The sequence below is a fragment of the Panthera leo genome, chromosome F3 (genome assembly GCF_018350215.1).
Source record: "Panthera leo isolate Ple1 chromosome F3, P.leo_Ple1_pat1.1, whole genome shotgun sequence".
Lineage (NCBI taxonomy): Eukaryota > Metazoa > Chordata > Mammalia > Carnivora > Felidae > Panthera > Panthera leo.
Genome location: NC_056696.1, coordinates 30,691,606 through 30,713,317, shown reverse-complemented (window position 1 = coordinate 30,713,317; position 21,712 = coordinate 30,691,606). Strand labels below are relative to the sequence as shown.

Genomic DNA, 21,712 nt, shown 5'->3' with positions numbered 1-21,712 from the left:
TAATAAATTTTGATTATGTTGCTTGTATTTTTATTCAACTTGAAATTCTCCTTCTATTTCTGTTTTTGCTTCATCTGTTTTAGGACTTTTATTAGATGCATGCATGTTTATAACGGTTGTATCTTTCTGACTAACTTTTAACATTATAAAGTGTTTTTGTCTCTAGTAACATTCATTTTTCTTAACATCTGTTTTTTTGGATATTACTAAAACTATTTACTTTTTTTCTTTTTTAAAAAAGTTTATTTATTTTGAGAGAGACAGAGGCAGTGCAATCAGGGGAGGGGCAGAGAGAGAGAGAGAGGGAGAGATTGAGAATCCCAAGCAGGCTCCACACTGCCAGCACAGAGCCCAACACAGGGCTCTAACTCACGAATCTTTGAGATCATGACCTGAGCTGAAATCGAGTCTGATGCTTAACCGACTGAGCCACCCATGCACCCCAAGTTATTTACTTTTAATATGTTTGTTTTTTTGAATCAAAATACGTCTCCTGTAAACAGGATACAATTGGATCTTTTTTTAAAACAAATTTAGCTGTATAATCTCTGCTTTTTCATTGGCATTTTTAATCCATATACATTTAACATACTTAATAATGTGGTTAGACTTATGCTTGCCATTTTGCTATTTGGTTTTTTTAATTTTATTATTAATTTTTTAATTCTTTGTTTTTTAAAAAATTTTTAAATGTTTATTTTTGAGAGAGTGCGACAGAACGTGAGCAGGAAGGGGAAGGGCAGAGAGAGAGAGAGAGAGAGAGAGAGAGAGAGACAGAGACACAGACTCCAAAGCAGGCTCCAGGCTCTGAGCTGTCAGCACAGAGCCTGACATGGAACTTGAACTCATGAGCTGTGAGATCATGACCTGAGCTGAAGTCGTGTACTTAACCGACTGAGCTACCTGGGCACCTCTCTGTTTGTTTGTTTTTTTATGTCTCCTATCCTTTTTGTTTTTTACCGCCTTGTGTCATGAGTAGATTATTTTTTCTAGTGTACCATTTATTCTCTCTTTTTTTTTTTTGGTAGATTATAACATTTTGAGTTTTTATTTTTCATAGTGTTTTTTTCTGAAGATTATAGTAATAAGTACTTTAACTTAAAATATTCTACTTCATTGCCTTAATTCTAGTAATATATAGGAATTTTACTTCAATATAGATCTCTTCCTACATCTTTTTGCTAGTATTGTCATATATGTCGCACTTGTATATAAGTCCTGTAGTGTAGTCTTATATTGTCTAAATGGACTTACTCTTTAAACCAGTTTGGAGAAGAAATGAGCTTATCTTTTGCTTCTTTTAAGATTTTCTGTTTTGGCTTTTGATAGTTTGGCTATTATATGTTTAGATGTGGATCTCTGGGTTTATCCTTCTTGGCGTTTGTTTTATTCTTGGTATTTGATGGTCTTCTAGGATATGTACGTCAATGTTCATCAATTTGGAAAGTTTTCACATATTATTTCTTAAATTTTCTGCCTTTTCTCTCCTTTTTCTGTTTCTTGGACTACATAATATATATTTTAGTGTTCTTGATGGTATCTACAGATTTCTTAGCCTGGTCCCCCCTCCCTTTTTTATTATTTAATGTATTCATAGTTGATAATGTTAACTCATCTATCTTTAAATTTGTTGATTCTTTTTTTCTGTCATCTCAGTGTGCTGTTGAGTACTTTTTAATCCCAGAATTTCTATTTGATTTTGTTACAGTTTCTATGTTTTTATTGTTAAAATATACTTGATGATTTGTTGTCATCCTTGCTTGATTCTAAACCATTCTGTTTGTACCAATAGTCTAACTGATCTTTTGAAAATGAACCTTCATCATGTCACTTTCTTGCATTAAACTCATTGCTTTGAGGATAAGACCCAAAGATATTATGGTTTATGAGGCTATGAATGATTCGGTTTCTGCCTTTCTCTCCAGGCTCATATTGAATCAGTCCTAGTCACTTATTTTTTTTTTTTAGCCACAGTGACCTTCTTTTACTTCCTAGAAGGCACTGTGGCCCTTCCCATGTTCAAATTTTCACAAAAGTTGTGCTCTGTTTGAGTGCTTTACTCTGCTTTTTCAACTGATATTTCCTCCTTGTTCATCAGGTCTCAGTTTCAATGATATTTCCTCAAGTGAACGTTTTTTCACCTCTGTTCATACCAGAAGAGATTTCCTGAACTTTGTTGTCATTGCACACTGTTTTGCTTCAAGTACTTATCATATTTACAATGAAATAATTATTTGTGTGGGTATTTACTGAATGAATATCTCTTTATTTACTTGTAATATCCTTGAAGGCAAGGCATTTTATCATTCAGTGTGTTTCCTAGCACAGTGCCAGTTACCTAGGAAATTGTCTATAAATATTTTTGAATGAGAATGATTCTGTAGATCAGTATAAATGGGCACTTGACCAGGGAGAAGGAGAAGGCTTATAGGGAAGGCTTCTGCAGGAGGTGATAAATAAGTTGAATCCTAAAGTATGTGTAGTAAACAGCCAGTATGCATTAAGGTAGCTTTGAAAATACCAAATAGGTTTAAATGCCTCTTGTCTGGTATATCAATATTCTGCACCAATATCCGTCTATTTGTCCCAAAGGTTTGACAATGTTTAGAATTCAGCCTTATGAAATGGCATTAATTATGTTTATTATTACATTTTATATTTGTAGCAATCATTATAAATAGTGGAACTCAGTATTGAGACTTATTGCTCATCTGACCCTGAGTTTGATTTCTGGCTTTAATAAATACGTTTCTGTCCTATTCCCTTACCTTGTCTTAGTCATGTCTTTCCTCTTCCATCATCCTTGGAACTGGAGCTCTGTTCTGTTTTGATCAGACCCAACCCCAATTCTCCACAATAAGGGTTTGGCCTGAAACTAAAGCTTGGCAGCTGGGAAACTATTATTTGATTTTCTGTAATACTTTCCTCATGTTCTTATTGGGAACAAGGTGAGGATAGATAGGCACTTTTAGCATATCACAGTAGCTAATATTCAAGGGAAGAATGGAGTAGTTCAGTTTAGAAATATTTATATCAAAATAGTTACATAAGCTTGGACCTGGAAGGGTGAATTCTGCACTGCTTCTAAAAAATTTGGTTGTGAAAATAAATAAGCCTTTGTTTTCTAAGAGTTCTTTATTATGAGGGTTTTTCTGTACTGTAGGTAATCATCATAGATGTTTTCAAAATTGCTTTTTTAAAATTTTTTGAAAATGTTTATTCGTTTTTAAGAGGGAGAGAGTGTGAGTGGGGGGAGGGGCAGAGAGAGAGGGAGACACAGAATCTGAAACAGGCTCCAGGCTCTGAGCTGTCAGCACAGAGCCTGATGTGGGGCTCGAACTCATGGACCGTGAGATCATGACCTGAGCTGAAGTCGGACGCTCAACCAACTGAGCCACCAGGTACCCCTAAAAATTGCCTTTTTTAAAAAGAAAAAGGACCTTACCAAAATATTAAAGGGTTATGCTTTTTCCTTCATTTTAGATTTTATTGGTTCTGGAAACAGAACTTTATAGAATAGAAACCTTGGGCCTTAAGGAATGGCCATCTGAGGATGATGATTGGTATGCAATGTTAGTACATAGTAGTAGTAGTAGTAGTAGTAGTAGTAGTAGTAGTAGTAATAATAGTAATAATAATAATAATAATAATAATAATAATGAACATGACCTTCCCTTTAGTAGAACCAAAGCGTATGGATACAAAACAATATACTTTGGGCAGGATTTGGTTCTTCATTTGTCGGTCTCATGTCAGATACATGTGTCTGGTGGGTCTAGATGGAATGGATATTATACATTAAAAGCAATAGCAAACCTTCTGAACTTCTCATATTCAGGAGGCTTAGTATCCTGCAAGCTGATGGGCATAAAGTGCTATAATTCCCATAGGTTTACAACTGCAGGAAGAAAGTCTGGGTGAATCATTTTCTGTCATATGTTTCTTGAATTGTTGGGTATTTTGGTATCAACTTTCCTGTTGAGAGTTTTATGTTTTAATGACAAAACTGTTTACTGGAAATTATAGCTTGGAAAAGAGAACCACTCTCCTGCTTCTGCAAAAAGCTAGGTAAAACATTGATATAGGGTAAAGTAGCTGTGGAGTTTTATATTCAGATTGTATGAACGGTAAACAGAGCATCTAAAATAACCACTTGCACATTGCAACAAACACATCATCATTTGCTTAAAAAAGAGTTATAATTACAGTTGACGAAGCATGGACACCATAAAAAATGCATTAGTTTGGCTTGACACATTAATTACCTGTTTTTGCAGATGTTTTTATGTATTGTTGTGTGAACAGTTTACAAAATAATTACAGGAAAGTCGTATGGAAAATAAACTAAGTGGGTGGTTTCTCGTCTAAATATTTTCATTCATGTGAATCTGTGTGAGGCACAGCTGCTCTATTGCAAAAGCAGAGAGAGAGATGAGGATTCTCGAAGGGTTTTTTATTAGATGGTCTCGGTCATCAGTATTCTCACATTTTTATATCTTTAGCAACACAGTTTAAAAACATTAAAATGAGAGGGTTGATTTTAATTCCTGTGATTACTGGAAAAGGCCTAATTCTGGTCAGAAGAAATATAGATATCTACAAGTATTTTATGTTTTATAATTAAAAACAATGTTTTTAAAGTTTATTTATTTTGAGAGAGAGAGAAAGAGAGCGTGCGCAAGCAAGGGAGGGTCAGAGAGAGAGGGAGAGAGAGAAAATCTCAAGTAGGCTCCCTACTGTCAGCACAGGGCGCGGTGGAGGGCTCTAACCCATGAACTGTGAGATCGTGACCTGAGCCGAAATCAAGAGTCAGAGGCTTAACTGACTGAGCCACCCAGGCACCCCAGATATCTATGAATCTGAACAAAACTAAAAAATCCTAAGTGGAAAAACTACTGGCATTTATTCATTTATTTCATTTATTTCAGTACTAGCAGTTAGGCACTTTGAGAAACAGTCGATCATTATTTCATGATTACTTGAGTTACATAGTTTTATTGAACTTACAGCTGAGTTAATCGTAATAGTTAAATATTGAGTCTTATGTAAATTACACAGAAGTTCAGTTTATCTATTCTCTTATAGGAAGTTTTGAAAATGTAAATCTGCTTTTTCTCATGAGCTTACTGTTTTGTCATTAGTGGTCTCAAAGTGTGTTTCATTTGAAAAATAACCAGGTCGTTATGCAGGCATTTGTACTTTTCTAAATTGTTAAGAAACAGGTTTTCCAAAATTGTAATTGTCAAACAATAAAAAGTTCATAGACTTCATTCTGTTTTACATAGTGGTTTAAAATTATGTAGAGTATCTGTGCTTGTGTTTCAGTGATGCTGTCATGACAATTTTTCATAAAATTAGATTGTCCTTTTAGTTCAATCATGCCACTTCTACGCCATGTTCCTCCATATTCCTTTTGTATGATTTCACCTGCATAGATGATGAAGACAATAATTATAGATGACATTTTCTGAAATACATATACTGTAACTAGTTAAGTTAGAGAAAGGCATTCAGTTATAGAAAGAGGTAAGTAGAATATCTCTAGGCATGAAGGCATTGTTATCAGACCGGGTAGTATTGGTGCAAAGTCATTCATTTGCTTTCCCATTCATTTATTTAACAAAATATTTTTGAGGGTCTTCTATATGTGATGTTCTGTGATAACATTGAAATGACTGTAAACATTGAGATAACTGTGTCTGGAACATCATAGATGCTCAGTAACTAGTAGGCATTTTGCCTTCTGAAGAGGATAGGAGGGACAGGAATATGTATATTCTTACTTGTTGGGGAGGAGTTTCTTTGTTATCCTGAAATGGGCTTCAAATGTGATACACTGTGGGAGTGTCGCTTGGCACAGTCTGAATTGTTTAAATGTGGAGATAAATATCTTCATGTTAAATAAATCTGGAAATGGAATGGAGTCTGTCTAATTCTGATATACACTAGTAGTTTAATTTTTTAAGGTGGGGATGCATTTAAGGAGTCTGTGAAACTTCTAGGATTCAGAAGAATTAACTGCTTATAATCAGCAATTCTGCTGATTGCTTTACATCGTCTTAAAGGAAAATATGTGATCCAACGTCATGATATCAAGAAAACAGTTTGTTGGAGTCCTCCATGGATTTGCCACTTCTTAAGATGTCTCACTTAGAGCCGGTGAAAGAAATGAGCGAAAGCCTTTGTGGGGCTTGGGGGATTTTCGTATTTACTAGTATAGTAGATAAACAATTCTTAGTCTATGTGGAGTTTCATTTCCATATTTTCCCTTATTTTTATTCCATCTCAGAAGGCAAAATTTTTGCTCCTAAGTTTTAATTCTTCATTCCTTTTCCTTCAGGGTATCTCAAGCTCCTTTTAAACTTTTTATCTTAATCTTTTAGAAGCCATGGAGAACAGCATAAGGGACACTTAGGGATTGACTGTCTGTCTGTCTATCTAGACAAGAGTTTATTGTCATAAAGAGACTGGCCAGGTGATGTTGTTTTGAGGGGATTGACTAGTTTTTTGGGCACTCCCCTTTAAAATGCAAAACAAAAAATGGATTAGGGAACAGGAAGGAAATAGTTGAATGTAGAAGACTGTCTCTGTAGGCATTTAACACTCTATGATCTAATGATGTGTTAGTTTTCATTCAGTATTAACTGATAGAAAAACTACTAAGCAACACTGAAAGGAGTCCTAATTGAGGCAATGCCTGGACATGAATATTATTATGACTTTTGCTTTTACTATTCTTTGGTGACTCTTTGGACTTTTGGGGTCACATAACACTTGGTTTTGAAAAGACATTAATATGGAGTTGGTTAAATGCAAATGGGAAGCAGATTCCCTGACTGACCCGGTTTTGTTATATGTGGAAAGGCTGATGGCCCCAGTTGTGGTAGACATGTAGAACCATAAATTACTGTTTTTCTCAAGGTTGCCTTTTGTTGTCAGAACACTTAGCATAAGTCAGAAATGGTAGGCTATACCTGAGAAGAACAAAAAAAACCATTAACTATAATAAATCAGCACTAAAAAAAAAAAAAGCAACTATAACCACCAAGGCCATCGTATTCTTTTTGCTACTAAAGTTGTTACATTAAAAAAAAGAAAAAAGTAAAAGAAAAAAAAAGGGAAGCACCAATAAACAAAAACTCATTCCCTTAAAGCCAGGATGATTTGAATGTTCTTTCTAATGTAATAAATCTGAGTAAAAATCAGGCATGTTTGACCAAGAATATAGTGGCATAGGGGTTACTGGAGAGTGTTTGTTGGAGTAGAGAAGCAGAGATAAGAATATAAGATGTGCCTAAAGTAGGGTCTTATGCGAGGATTAAAGTCTGTGTGTGTGGCAAAAATCAAGTATAGTTCAAATAGTCTTAAAAATCCCTTAAGATTTTCCGTGAAATACAGATGTAGGCATACTGTCTTCCAAGTAGTCTAACATGGCCAGTTTTTCCTTCAGCATTGATTTTCTTTTGTTGAACCAGTGAGGCATTAGCTATATTCTTTTTGGTGACTAAGGGTAGAATAACAGACTTGGAAGAACTACTTTTTATTCTGGTTTGTGAAGCTGATTTTCACTAGTGCTGTGAATAATAATGTCTTTTTATTTTATTTTATTATTATTATTATTATTATTTTTTATGGGTAAAGGAGAAAAGACCTGTGTTTTCCAAAGAAATCCTTGGGTAACAAGGATGTTTTGAGAGACCACTTTTTCTCAGAAAGGCCCACTCTCTTGCACACTGTGTGAAATGTATACCTCTTTGTAGCTCTCATTTTCGTGTGTCCTTGTCTGTCATTTCCAGTCTCTTTCTGTCTGATTCTCCTCTGCTGTGTTGTCTGATAGGCTCCTGTCTCAACTCCTCATGCTTATTTTCTCGTCCTCTTTGTTCCCGTACTCACTTGTACTTGTCCCGTGCTCTGTATTTTTCTTGTTCTACTCAGTAACAGTAGCACAATCCACTTCAAATTCAGTCACCCGAAGTGTGGTATCATAAGACCTGGTTTCAGTTTTAGTCTCTCATATTCACTTTTTAACTGAGAAAGACATTCCACATCCCTGCGCCTTAATTTCTTAGCTGTGTCAGGAAGGTAACATATCTCTTGTAACTAGAATCTGATGTAATGAAAGGAGTGCCAAGTAGTGATCGCTTCTTGAATCAATTAGAATTTTGTGATTCCGTTATGTATAGACTGTGCCTTCTGTAAAACTTAGTAGCAAGTCAGAGTTGGTGCTCTGAGAAATGCAGGCCAGGCAGTCCAGTGTTTCTAAAAATTTCAAGAACAACTTTGGACTTTCTCCTCATTTCTATTCAGCTACACCCGATTCTTTCACAGATCAGACTCTATAATCACCCTATACCCATCCTCTCTCCTGATCAGAAATTGGTACGGTGAAGAAGTACAGGTTGACACAGTATACATAACACATGTTTTTGGCACAGTGGGACTTCTTGACATAAAGGGTAGTAGATAAGGGGAGTAGGTTTTCTCTTTTCGATGCCAGAGCCCAGTGGAAATTCTTACTGTATCTGAAATTAATAGAAATGTAGAGAAACTTACTGAAGGTACTGGTTTATCCTTAAGTAGAATGTAAAATATGTATCCATTTTTAAAAGCATTTGCTGGGTGGCTCAATCAGTTAAGCGTCTGTCTCCCTCTTGATTTCGGCTCAGGTCATGATCTCGGCTCAGGTCATGATCTCCTAGTCGTGAGATGGAGTCCTGCATCATTGGGCTCTGTGCTGAGTGTAGAGCCTGCTTAAGATTCTCTTTCTCCCTCGCTCTCTGCTCCTCCTCTACGCTCATGCATGCACTGTTTCTCTAAAAAAAAAAAAAAAGAAGAAGAAATGCATTTAGTAAGTGTCTACCTGGATATAATACTGAAGAGGTAATAGCTGCAAGACCTATAATGGGATTAAAAGTTGAATTTCAGATAACTTGGTTTTCCTGGAAAAATAATCATTATGGGCTGTGTTTGTGTCTTAACAGGAAGATTAAGAAATTAGGGTTAGGGTCTACTTAAAATTTTTAATCAGTTAAAATCTGTTTCAAGTCATACTTATCAATACTTTGATCAGTTAAAATCATTCCAGAAATCTATCGATTAATCTTTTCTTCCTCGTACTCACAGACCTCAGTAAGTGTCCAGCAGTAAAAATCCGCAAGAGGTGATTTTCATCCTTGGCTGCCGCTGTTGAGCAGCAGTGCTTGTGACCTAGTTTTAAGGGGCTGGTAAGGAAGGAGGCATAGTATGTATATTTAAGGTTACATTTAAAAAGCCTTCCAGTATTCCATCACTCCATTGTTGTTTCCATGGAAGCGGAACCACTATCAGCAGCAGGCGTCCATTTCAACTGCTGGCTTCCGGTTTTGTTTCTCTGTTACTATGGAGACTGCCTAGAAAGCAGCAGAGGCACCAAAAGTTTAAAAAACAATGATTTGATTACAAAATACGGTTTTAACTCCAGCTTGCATTAGGTGCTCCACAGCCTTGGCGTTTTTGAATTTCAAATTATTTTGGGAAACAAATTGATTTTTTGGAACGAAAACAAATTTTGAGGTTGTATTAAGGCTTGTAAGCACACTGCATTAAATAAATTGCCATAGTTTCTGTTACATCTTAGCCTACGATGAATAAGAAATTTTAAATGAGGGATCTAAATCAGGGCATGAAAAGGTATAACCTGGTATGAGAAACACTAATGATAATGGGAGCAGCCGTTAGACTAAGTCCATGAAAGGTAAACTCTAAAGGATGAGTAATGTGTAGAAATAGTAAATGTTTCTTATTTCTGTGGCACATTTTACCTTCACAACATATTTCAATTGCTTAGGTAGCTTTCACAGATAGATTATATAAAAATAAAAGCTTGAGTTTAGAAATTAAATACATTTTAAGGACAGAGAGGGATCATATTGAAATTTAAAAATTTTAATTTTAATTGAAGTTTGAGGTGTTGGAGAGTTAATAAATGTAGACTGTTCCATAGTTAAAAAGCAATAGAGATTCCCACCCCCCCCCCCAGCCCCCAAGACTAGTTACAGTTTTGAAGTATTCATAAAGGAGAGAAGAGATGGAACAGTCATGTAAAAGCTGTGAAAGGAAGGTTTTTAAGCAAAACTGCACCCCCAACTCTGTTGCAGGTTTCCTTTGAGGGCTCTATTCAGTCTGGATTCTTCAGTTTGCATGCGAGAAAATCCACATTTGAACTCTAGTAGGCAAAGAATGGTAGGAATGTAGGTTTGGCTGAAATCTGGGACCCGAGTCGCACCAGGATTCCTTTTTTTTGTCTCTCATAACTGCTTCCCTCTGTTAAATTCCTTCTTTCTGATTGGCTCTTAGCGCATTGGCAGAGACTGTGGCTGTTGGCAGTTCCCAGTCCTCTTATTTCCAGCGTCAATAGCAAAGAGGGACTGATTGGCCCAGTTTGTGTTGGGCCAATTCCTCCCTTCTCCACCTGTGGCCAAGAGGGCGGGATTTTGTGATTGGCTCAGCTTGTGACAGAGGGCTCACCCTTGACTATGTAGTAATAAGGGACAGGAGGACTGAGATCTGAAGCACACTAGCAGTTTTCATTCAGACCACCCTGTTATGTGATGGTAGTGGTGGCTGAAGGTGAAGGGCTACGAAGGCGGGAAGGGAGCATTTCTCAGAAGAAATAGAAGATGCTATTCCAGGCAGAAATAAGGTTTTTCTAGTCGTCATCTTTTGGGGAAGAATGCGTGCTTTACTGTAATTCAGTTCAGTTCACTTCAGCAAAACAGAAACATTATTTTGTAGGACTTGGTTTACAGAAAAACCAAGATCAAAAACCTTTACAATTTAGTGCTTCCTATATACAGCTGTCTTTGTCGTAGTATCTTTTATGTATATTGTCTCCTTTAATCTCTGCAGTCATTTGAAGTATATGTTTCCATTTTAGAGAATGAGGAAGAGGGTCAGAGAGTTGAAGTATGGTGTATCATCGGTCACATGACTAGGGAGGCAGAGCCAGAATTTAGATAACCAGGGTTTCTAGAATGTAATCAAGGGTGCTTTCCACTGTATGATACTTGCTTTTTGGTTAACTTCATTCAGAAGATGCATAGGGTGAATTATAAAAAAAAGTACTGTGTATGAAGTGCTTAGATAAAAATGAGTCGTGAAAATATAGAATATTATTTATGAAAGGAGCCTTAGAGATTGTATACTACAGTGGTTTTTCAAATGTTTTAACTTTCAGTCATGGAATCGTTTCTTCAAATGAAATGTATCACAGGTATATATAAGGTGGGTAAGAGCATAGGATTGTCCTGCTCTGGAGAAGAGAGAGCCCAGAACTTCATGGGCTGGGCCACCTGTGTTTTGAAGTCTTGACTATTCTGGAGGCCATTTTGAATACGCTTTGTTTAGAGAAACTGAGAGCCAGACAGGGTAAATGACTTGTTCGTTTTCATATAATTGTGTATTACAGGGATTTCAATTACATTCTTCCTTTTTTCTTTTTTTAAAGTCTTTATTTTAATTCCAGCTAGTTAACATACACATTTCAGTTACATTCTTACTTTCAGTTGTAACGCGGGTGACAGTTTGTTGTTAATGAAAAAACATGAAGCTTACAAAAATCAGACTGAATTCAGAGTTACCCTAAATGATTTTATTCTCCAGTTTCTTGCTACTTTGGCAGCATATCATATCCATGTCATGACTCTTATTAAACATCTGTTGCATTTAGTTCCAGTTTGTTGAGTTGGGCAATTGCATAGTACCTGGACTAGGCTAGTCTTCTGTATGCAGAGCTTTTTATACTACATTTCTTATATATCAACTCCTCCTATAGAAGGTATCAGGTTCTCTCTCTATATTTTAATAGGAAAATTTCAGAATTTGGATAAATCAAATTTATAGTGGTAATATTGAGACCTTGCTGATACTAATAACTTTGATGTCTGTTCCAACTTTGAATCTCTCTTCTTTTTAGTTAGAAATGAGAACAAGTAGCTGGGGAGCCTGGGTGGCTCAGTTGGTTAAGCGTCCAACTTCAGCTCAGGTCATGATCTCACGGTTTGTGGGTTCGAGCCCCACGTCCAGCTCTGTGCTGACAGCTCAGAGCCTGGAGCCTGCTTTAGATTGTGTCTCCCCCTCTCTCTGCCCCTCCCCCACTCACACTCTTTCTCTATCAAAAATAAGTAACCAATTAAAAAAAAAGGTGAACAAGTGGTGAACTGGGTCAAAGAAAGTTAATTTTCAGGTTGGATAAATGAAAGTTTATTTTTCGCGTGCCCTGTCCTTGTTTTCTCCTTTTAGGAGAGTCAAGCCCTACCCGTCGAGAAGCTGTGAAGAGAAGAACAGCAGAATATCTAATGCGAGCAGAGAGTCTCTCTAGCCTTTATGGAAAACCTCAACTTGATGATGTCTCTCAGGTATGTCTTATGTTTCATTTTGCATTTTCTTTAGCTCTTTTTGCTGACTTGTCTCTTGGCTTTATTTATAATTAGAATGCTTGAGAATTTTGGTCTTTGGAATTTTATCAATAACATTTTAACGAGTTATTGGCGGGAGGAAAAGCATTAAAGCGGATCACCAAAAGTGGAATAACATGGGACTTGCTTTCTCCTCTTTCTTAGCCCTTTGTTCCTTCCTCTACCCCTAAAAATCCATGTGTAAAATGACAGTAATTTGTACTGAATGTTATTTGAAATTTGTAGGGTTAAATAATGGTTTTTGTGTGATTCCTGTACAGTTTTATTGATTCACGCTAAAACTTATTATGAAAGCATAAGTCTTACAGGTAGCTGCTATAGGTGACCTAGAATTATAAAGGCATAATTCTAACAGGGACATTTATGTTATTTGGGGCTATCTTTAGTCTTGTCTAGAAAGCAGGTGAATGCTTAAAACATTGGAAACATTGTAGTTTATTATTATTGTTTTTATGTCATTTGGACTTGGCAAATATATAACTTTTCTGGTTTTTTTCTTTATATTTACTAAGGTTTTTTTTGGATACAATTTAAAAATCATATCTTCTAGAGATGGAAGAAAGTGCTTATTTTCTAAATTGACCTAAGATGCAGGTGGGCTTGTTCATATCCCAACTCTGTCCCTTGAAACCAGTGGAGGATTGGGCAAGACACTGAACTCTCCAGTTCTTACCTTCAGTTTCTACATCTGAATAATGAGGATAATAGTTACTCCTTTCTGGGTTATTGTCAGGTTTAAGTGAGTTAAAAAAAAATCACTCATACATACAAGCACATACGTGCACCCACGTGCGTGCGCGCGCGCGCACACACACACACACACACAAATCCTGCAATTCAAGTGATTACCTCATAAAAAGACCAGCCTATAAACCAAGCTTATTAGAATAGCTTAATAAGTTTTCGCCCTATTTTTCATCTTCCTTAATATACTGCTTTGTATGTTTTTTTTCGTATTTTTTAATGCTTATGTACTTTTTGACAGTTCTAACATGTGTCAGTTTTCTAGTTTAAAAATAGCCCAGTACTTCATCTTGATTCATTGGACCATTAAACTTTTTGTTGCTGATTTTCTGAGTCCTTTTCATTCTGCATATGGTCTTTTAAAAAATGCAGTTATCAAAACTATACTTATTAATGCGAATTTTCAGTGTGAAGTGTTTGATCATTACTTTTAGAACAAAAAGATTATATTCCAGCTTGGAAGTAATATACTTTTGTTACTTGTTCTTATATAATGAATATGTTTTAAATAAGATATCTGCTGTTTCATTTTCAGATTCTTAATTATTCTGTGTTTGCCAATCTTTCCCTATTTTCTATCATTATTGTTTTAACTGTATTATTATTTTTAACTCCTTATTATTTTATCTTTTTAAAATGCAGTATTTATCTAAAGATTACTTTGAATTCAATTCTTATTTTCTGTGGGGTTGACAACCCTCCCTATGTGCAATCCTGATGTGTACATTCTCACTTCCATATTTGGGGACAATTATAAAAGTATTGAATAGGATGGGCCTCTATGAACTTACTTGTTTTACTAATTCATCTTGTATGTAAATATTCTAAAAGTTTTAGAAAATTACTAGTATTCTATTCTTTCCATTAACGTTAACCTTGAATATTCTGCTTATACTTACTCCTTTGAACTCCCTACTTATGCAGCCCCTATTACAGTTTCCCATAATCACTTCTGTGAACAATAATTTTTTTAATGTTTATTTATTTATTTTTGAGAGAGAGAGAGAGAGAGAGAGAGAGAGCAAGCTAGCGGGGGAGTGACAGAGAGAGAATCCCAAGCAGGCTCTGTGCTGTCAGCACAGAGCCCAACGTGGGACTCTAACTCACAAGCTGCGAGATCATAACCTGAGCCAAAATCAAGAGTCAGGTGCTTAACTGACTGAGCCATCCAGGTGCCCCTGTGAACAATAATTTATGAGGCAAATAAATAAGTGTAGGTTTGACTTGGAGAAAGGAACCATGAAGTATATCAGTCAGAAATTCCTTTCGAGCATAGCTTCTAATGAAAATAAAACAAAGGAAATCTAATAAAAAAGAACTGGTTGTATTAGATTATATATTAATTCACTAAGCATCTCCTAAGACTCTGTGTGTATACAGTATCAAACTAGATATAGTTTGGAGTTATATAAAAGAACACCGTTTCTGCTTTTGCAAACCCTGTGTACCCAAAATCCGTACCTCGCTGAGGAAATGCTAGAATGATAAGAGCCGTGTAGAATAATGGGAGCTTGTATCAGAAAGGGTAAAAAGGACTAACTAGTGAATCAAATTTGATATGCCAGGACTTTTTTCAATTGTTAGGCAAGGAGGCTACAGGACAGTTTTTCTAGCTAGAACAAGATGTTTCTCTTTTATGGTTAGTATATGCTTTTTATTTCACTTCTGTATTTTATGCTCTCAAACCTGGCCCTTATTTAGGTCAGGGACAAGCTCGATTATTTTCTTATCTATTATTTAACTTAAATGTCTTCCAGAGTTTCTTGATTAGTGTGGTGAATTCATTATTTTCTTCTTTAACCATCTCTGGGACTCAGTTTCAACCAACGCATTCAGAGGATTGGTATAAATGATTTTTGAGGCCCATTAGCTCTTAAATTCTGTGCAAAAGCAGATATAATTTCCATCTTGAATGCATGTGCCAACACTTCTTTCTAGTCTGGTTGATTAGGAAAATAAAGGGATCCTTTCTGGTTTAAAATATTTTTTGTTGATTCTTGTGTTCCCCTTTGGTGAAGTCCAGGTCATGACTCACTCCATCCGAGTTTTCTGTGGTGATTTCAGCTTTTGCTTTACTGAATTTATTTATGCGACTCTTTAGTGGTAAAAATAAAAGTTCTAAATTTCCCAGTCATACATGGTAATATCCTTTTTGAAAAAGGGCAGAAAGGAGCCCTCTTTGACTCTTGGTTTTCTTCATTACTTCATTATTAATAGGCTCTAGGAAAACTTAAGGGGCAGGTTTCAGAAAAAAAGGAAATGACTTTTGTTTAAAGTAAAAGTCTTGACTGACAGAGACAGAGTCCTTTTTCTTTTCCTTTTTTTTTTTTTAATTGGAGAGGACTTTGAATGATTTAAGAATTAATATATTTTTAAAATTTTTATTTTTTTTTTTTGAGAGAGAGTGCAAGCTGGGGAGGGCCAGAGAGAGGGGGACATAGGATCCGAAGCGGGCTCTGTGCTGACAGCAGTGGGCCTGTTGTGGTGCTTGAACTCACGAACTGCGAGATCGTGACCTGAGCTGAAGTCGGATGCTCAACTGACTGAGCCATCCAGGTGCCCCAAGAATTAATATTCGGAGGGAATTTTCCTGGAAAAGACTTGTAAAATCATTTTTGCTCTTTTTAGCTCTAGGAATAATAACTCAAGATCATGGAAATTTAGAAAAAGGTAGTAAATGGTCTAAATTTAGGACATAAAATACTGTGTAGTTTGTAAAGTATGAATACATATTTTGCCATACAGTTAAACAAGGTGTAAATGAAAATTAATATGTAGAATGTATGCCTTTCCTGAATATTTGTAGAGTTTTGAGTACAATTACTGTGATACTGAAAATATTTTTTCTGTTGTGCATTTTGTTGACTGGTATTATTGGCATTTCTCACTTCTTCCTTAGGAAATATTTTAAAATGAGTATCGTGTCACCCTTAGTGAGACATAGACAAAGCAGAGATGGCAGTCAGGGCCATTCCACATCAGTAATAGTACTACAGTGAAGACACCTTGAAATGTGATGGAAGAGAGGCTAGGACATGGGGTTTGAGGGTTAATAAGTTGCCAGTGAAATTCTTGGCAAAGCCAAAAATTTACGGGTGAAACCAAGTTAAGAAACTAGTGTAGCTAGCCATCAGGTTTTAGAGTGTGCGTTCTCGATATGTTTTTTGTAAAGTGCTTTCCTTTTACCCTTATCTTCCCCCACTCCAAAATGGTGGCTTATTCTTCTTAGGTGAAGGACAGGTAGCTGACCGTATTCTGGAAGTGGTTGGTGGACCAGTAGCATCAGCATCACCTGTTAGCTTGTTGGAAATGCAGAATCGTAGCCTCTCTCAGACTGACCGAATCAGAATCTCCATTTTAACAAGGTCCTCAGGTGATGCACAGACACGTTGAAGTTTAAGTACTGCACTAACAGCTCGGTAAGAACAGAGGTATATGTCATCAAGAAAAGGGAATAATACCAAGTGAAGAGGACTGTGGGCAGGGTAAACGACAACTTTAAAGAAACCGACCAAAGTAAGGGTAAGTGTCACTTAGCCATTTAGAGAATGTAGAACAGAAATAGTAAATAGATTTTACTAGTGTGTTAACTCCAATCCCCTGGTCATGGCTGCCAAGAACACTGTCTTGTGAGACAGAGTGTGAGATTAACAGAGATATCTGCCGTGGGCTTGAACGGTTGAGTGATATGTATTTGCCGTCTTTGGTTTTGAAGATTGTTGGGTCATCGTACATTCTTCTATCATAAGATCCATCATGTACTCTCCCCCCCCCCTCCCCCCCCCCCCCCCCCCCCCGCTCCTTGCTTCTCTAGGCATGTTCTGCTACAGTAGTTAATATACGTAAGTGAAAATTTGACCTTTCTCATTAAGGAAATCAGCCATGTTTCCTAGAAATACACTATATTCTCCCATCCCTCATTCCCTTAGCATTGGCTGGAGTTTCCCCAAACAATGTTATAATATTTAATAAGTAAGATGTAATCCCTTCTTATCTATCATCTAGTTTTGTCATCTTAGACAAATTGCTTAACCTTGCCGCTTCTCAGTTTTCTCATCTGAAAAAAAAAAAAGAGAGAGAGAACATTGGACTTGATCTCTGTCTCTTTCTGTTCTTAAAATTCTGTGGATTTATGTTTCCTTTTGCCATCTGAAGAAAGGAATAGATCTATAGGGATTCTACCCAATTTAAGCGCTGCGTATAAGGAATACAGGATTTCTTATTGATGATTTTATTTCATGATCTTTCTTTGTTCATTTCTCTGATCTTAAACTTTTATAGATGGTTAAAGTGGAAAGAGACCTTTAATGATCACTTTGCCTTTGGTCTTTCCCCATTACAATTTCACCATTCCCATCTTTGCAGAAGTAACCTTACTAAATCACTGTTTTCATTAGGTTGTTTCTCATACAAAAACTTGTTTTCTAGACTCTGGAGAATATGGTCCAGACCTGGCATTCAAGGCCTGTGAAAACTGACAGACCCTAAGTGCATAATTTTATTTTCCTTTGTTCTACAATCTGAACATTTTCCCCCCACCAGACCAGTTTCCTTCCAATCCTGTATATAATATCCTTTCCTAACCTAATTTCAACATAGCATTGAAAATAATTTTTAGTTCCACTTCTTTCTGAGACCACAGTTTATCATATACTAGTGACTTATCTCTATAGTCTTATATTTTTAAAAAATGTTTTATTATTATTTAATTTTTTCATATATTTTGCTTATCTCTTCAAATAAGTAATAAACTTCTTATAGCTAGGGGATCATGCCTTTCGATGGTTTATATTCTTTCAGTTATCATGCACATAGTGGACACATGGTAATTATTCACTGAAAGGTGCAGTTTATAAAGATTTTGTAGTTTGCTATCTTTGCTCTTGATTACTACAGTGAACCAAAATCTTTCTTTGGAAAAACTGAAAGATCCAATGACATCAGTGAGTAAGAAGGTATAAGGTATAAATCAATAGGCGGTATGGATGTTAGATGCATTTGGCTATATTTTCAAAGATGAATGTAATGGATAAATTATCATCTAAACTATTATTTCCCCCTATAACTTTTCCTTAACAGTTCTCTTACCAGAAATCACAAGCAGTTCTTACTCTTCCTTAATAATAGAATAGGGAGAGATTAATTTTAATTATCAGAATGTGTTGTGGAGTAGAAAGACTACAAGCAGTACAGTAGGAAGTTGGGGAACATCACCTCTTCAGGCACACCGAAGTTAGTATTTGCTTGCTAAACCTAAAAACAAACAAATATTTGAAAGCAATTAGAATTACTGCTTTAAAAAAAAAAATTGCTGCTTTTAGAAAATTTCACAAATGGTAGTTTTTCCAGTTGTAAATGACACCTGATTTATCTGTGTAACCTCCTTCCCTTGTTTTCCTCCTGTCTTCCTCCTTCCTCTCTTTTCTGCTTTTCCTGTCTCCTGACTAACACACAAGGCACTGAGAGTATAAAGATGAATAAGGTATATTTCCTGTTCTCAGGGAGCTTCCTGTCTAGTGATAATTGGTCTGTACAAGGACTTGAAGTATCAAAAATGGTATTTCAATAACTATTAATCATGACATTTGATTAACCAGGAGAGTTGTCTTCCATTCACGGGGAGAACAATGTTCCTGCCTATTCTGATAGACTTCAGACAACAAAAAATGTCTTACTTTACTGATTGACGTGGAAAAACTAAGACCAATGGATAGGGAGTAAGGTTTATTCTTTTACTATGTGTGGTACTGAAATAATCCCTTCCTGTTTTCACTGATCTTTTTTGTAGCCAACAGACCTAGTTTTCCACATCACACCTGTTCAGATATTAAAACAAATTTTTTTCTCCTGTAAGTCATTTCTTTTCTGGGCTTGAACAACCTTAGTTGTAACGATTATTGATTGTATGATGGAGTTTCTTAATTTTTCACCATTGTTGACAGTTCTGGTTAAACTTGAATCTGCCAATCATCTTAAAATACATAAGTATATATTTAAAAAGTAACATTAAAGGACTGTAGTTTCATGATGAGAAAGAATGACTTGTGTTCCCTCTCTCCCCAGGTTTATCGATTATAACGTTGTTTTTTAGTACTTCCCTTCTAAATTACTCTTGAGCCATCTGGGGTAAATATAAGGCCGTGATTGGTGGTTGTCTTAGTTACCCATTTGTTACAAAGTTTCCTTACAGCTGTACAGTTTTGAATTGAATTACTGCTCTAGAAACTATATCAGCTCATTATTTTTTCTTTTTAAAATTTTGTTTTCGATGTTATCATGATTTATTTACTTGCAACTTTTTTCTTGCTTTTTCTTTTTGATTTTCTTTCTTTTTGACTTTATTATTTTTTTTATTTTACATTACAGACAAACAGAAACTTCCTCCTTTCATCTTTCCATTCTCTGATTTATGATAAATTTAGTTTCCTTTGGCCTGGCATTTGCTTCAGCAGGCAGTCTTCCTTCAAGTACCTCCCTGATTGATGTGTAATCTTTGATATCTTCCATTAGCCTCCAGGATCACTAAGTTCAAGGCCCCCTTGGAACCTAAGGAGCCCTGCCGAGGAGCTGAAGGCCTTCAGAGTCCTTGGGGTGATTGACAAGGTAATTCTTCAGTGTCTCTTCAAGAGTTCAGTCATAAATCGACTGCATGCTGACATTATGTCTTTGAAGCTTTGGATCTTAAGGATATGAAACAAAAGGAGAAAATGACTCAAATGCATCTGCACTTTAAAATAACAAAAGCAGAAAAGAAAAAGCTTTTATCTAAGCAATTCATGTAAGGTCATGCAAAATATATTTGAGCTAACGGAGAAGGTGCATATTTGTTGGCATTCGGTTGAGTAAGGGGTTTTGGTTTTATAAACCTGCTAGAGCAGAGTAAAGATACACTTTTTGTTAGTTACAAAAACTTGTTAGTAGTTTTCAGCATTAACTGGTATAGTCAATCTAATGATCAAAAAGAAAAAATGGCACCCTCCTAAGACCTACCGTTTACTGAGTACTTACAATGTGTCGGCCGTACACAGGCGTTTCATATAAAACAACTTGCTTAATCCTTCTCGAAACCCTGCTTTTTGCATCATGTTGGGAAAGTGATGTGTAGAACAGGGTAAGTAACTTGCCCAGAAATCAGATGGCTAACTTAGGGTAGTACTGGAATTCAAACCTAGAGATTTGTGACTCCAAAAACAGTGTTTTTTTCCAGCACATGCCTCCCCCCCCCACCCCCCCCCCCCCCAATCTCCTTTACTTTTGTATTTGGAATAAAAATAAAGAGATAACAAAGATATCTGCTATTGACTTTTTCCACATTTGGTGACATCTCAGATATGCCAAAAATTCACAGTACTGGCAGAGACTTTACAAGTGTAATTTAAAAACCACACACTGGGCGCCTGGGTGGCTCAGTTGGTTGAACATCTGACTTTGGCTCAGGTCATGATCTGGCGATTCATTGGGTTCGGGCCCTGCATTGGGCTCTGTGCTGATAGCTCAGAGCCTGGAACGTGCTTCAGATTCTGTGTCTCCCTCTCTCTCTGCCTCTTGCCTGCTCATACTCTGTCTCTCTCTCAAAAAAAAAAAAAAAAAAAAAAGAACAATAAAAATAAATAAATAAAAAGTAAAAATCACACACAATAAACCATATTTTAAGTATATTTGATCAACCATCACCTTACCTTTCAGAGTAAAAGAAAATATTTTATTTAATATTAAGATATAAATTAATTTAGGCCTTTTTTTCTATTAACCATCTTTTATGAAGCACATCAGTGGTCATTTGTAACTTAATGATCGTTGAGTACTTCTTGTGTGCTAAAGTATGCATGTGATTTGTTGCTAAAACTGAACAATATGCAGTGTATCTCAGGTAATTTAGATGGAGCTAATGGTTTGAGCTATTCCAAAGGGAACATTGGGTTCAATATTACCTGAACCTCTCAGTCTTATTATAAGCATTGTTTTTCTCAAATAAATTCATAAAACTGAATTATGACTTAAAGAGTTCTAAGCAGTAGGTCTTTTTAGCTTGAAATATTTCTTTAACCGTGTCTCCCTAGCTTTTCCAGTTTGGAGAATGATCTGTTTGAGGGTACAGAGAAGCAAAATAAGAACTGAATAGTTCGTAGGTTCTTGGATTTCTGTGCAAGCAAATATACTTTTTTGATGTGCAATGTCTGTCCCTCCCTTTGATCTGCTTGTTTTGATAAAATATGACCTTTCATTGCTATGCTCTAATCATGAGTGAGTCACCTCGAAATCCTGCTAATAACTATGAGTCTCACAGGTTTATCTAAACAAGCACCTTCAGCAGAGGAGGAATTCCAGAATTCTGTGCTGATGCATAATTTGCTACTGTCTTTATTCTGTTAGCCCGGAGAGTATGTTTGGTGTTGAGAAGGTGACATTTAACTTTTCAAAGTAGAGATAACTAAATATGTATTTGGGAATTAATAGGCTTTGCAAATAATCTTTTAAAATTTATAAGTCTTCATAAAAACATGAATAGATTT

General features: G+C 36.0%; 1 protein-coding gene and 2 long non-coding RNA genes across 14 annotated transcripts in view; 1 reads left to right on the top strand and 2 right to left on the bottom strand.

The window, feature by feature from the left end:
- Positions 1-21,712, top strand: part of RPS6KC1 (ribosomal protein S6 kinase C1) — a 316,680-nt gene that overhangs the window by 77,278 nt on the left and 217,690 nt on the right. For 11 of the 12 annotated variants that reach the window (XM_042925687.1, XM_042925694.1, XM_042925693.1 and 8 more), the window contains exons 7-8: positions 12,280-12,395; positions 19,710-19,802. In XM_042925687.1, the coding sequence (XP_042781621.1) occupies positions 12,280-12,395; positions 19,710-19,802 (209 nt within the window). The remainder of the gene's footprint in view (positions 1-12,279; positions 12,396-19,709; positions 19,803-21,712) is intronic. The other variant, XM_042925696.1, reaches the window with a different exon arrangement.
- LOC122212035 lies at positions 4,883-8,656 on the bottom strand. Its single transcript, XR_006198954.1, has 2 exons — positions 8,554-8,656; positions 4,883-5,427 (listed from the first exon to the last, which is right to left on the bottom strand). It is a non-coding gene; the product is annotated as an uncharacterized LOC122212035 (long non-coding RNA).
- On the bottom strand, positions 8,774-10,639 carry LOC122212036. Its single transcript, XR_006198955.1, has 3 exons — positions 10,265-10,639; positions 9,126-9,389; positions 8,774-8,813 (listed from the first exon to the last, which is right to left on the bottom strand). It is a non-coding gene; the product is annotated as an uncharacterized LOC122212036 (long non-coding RNA).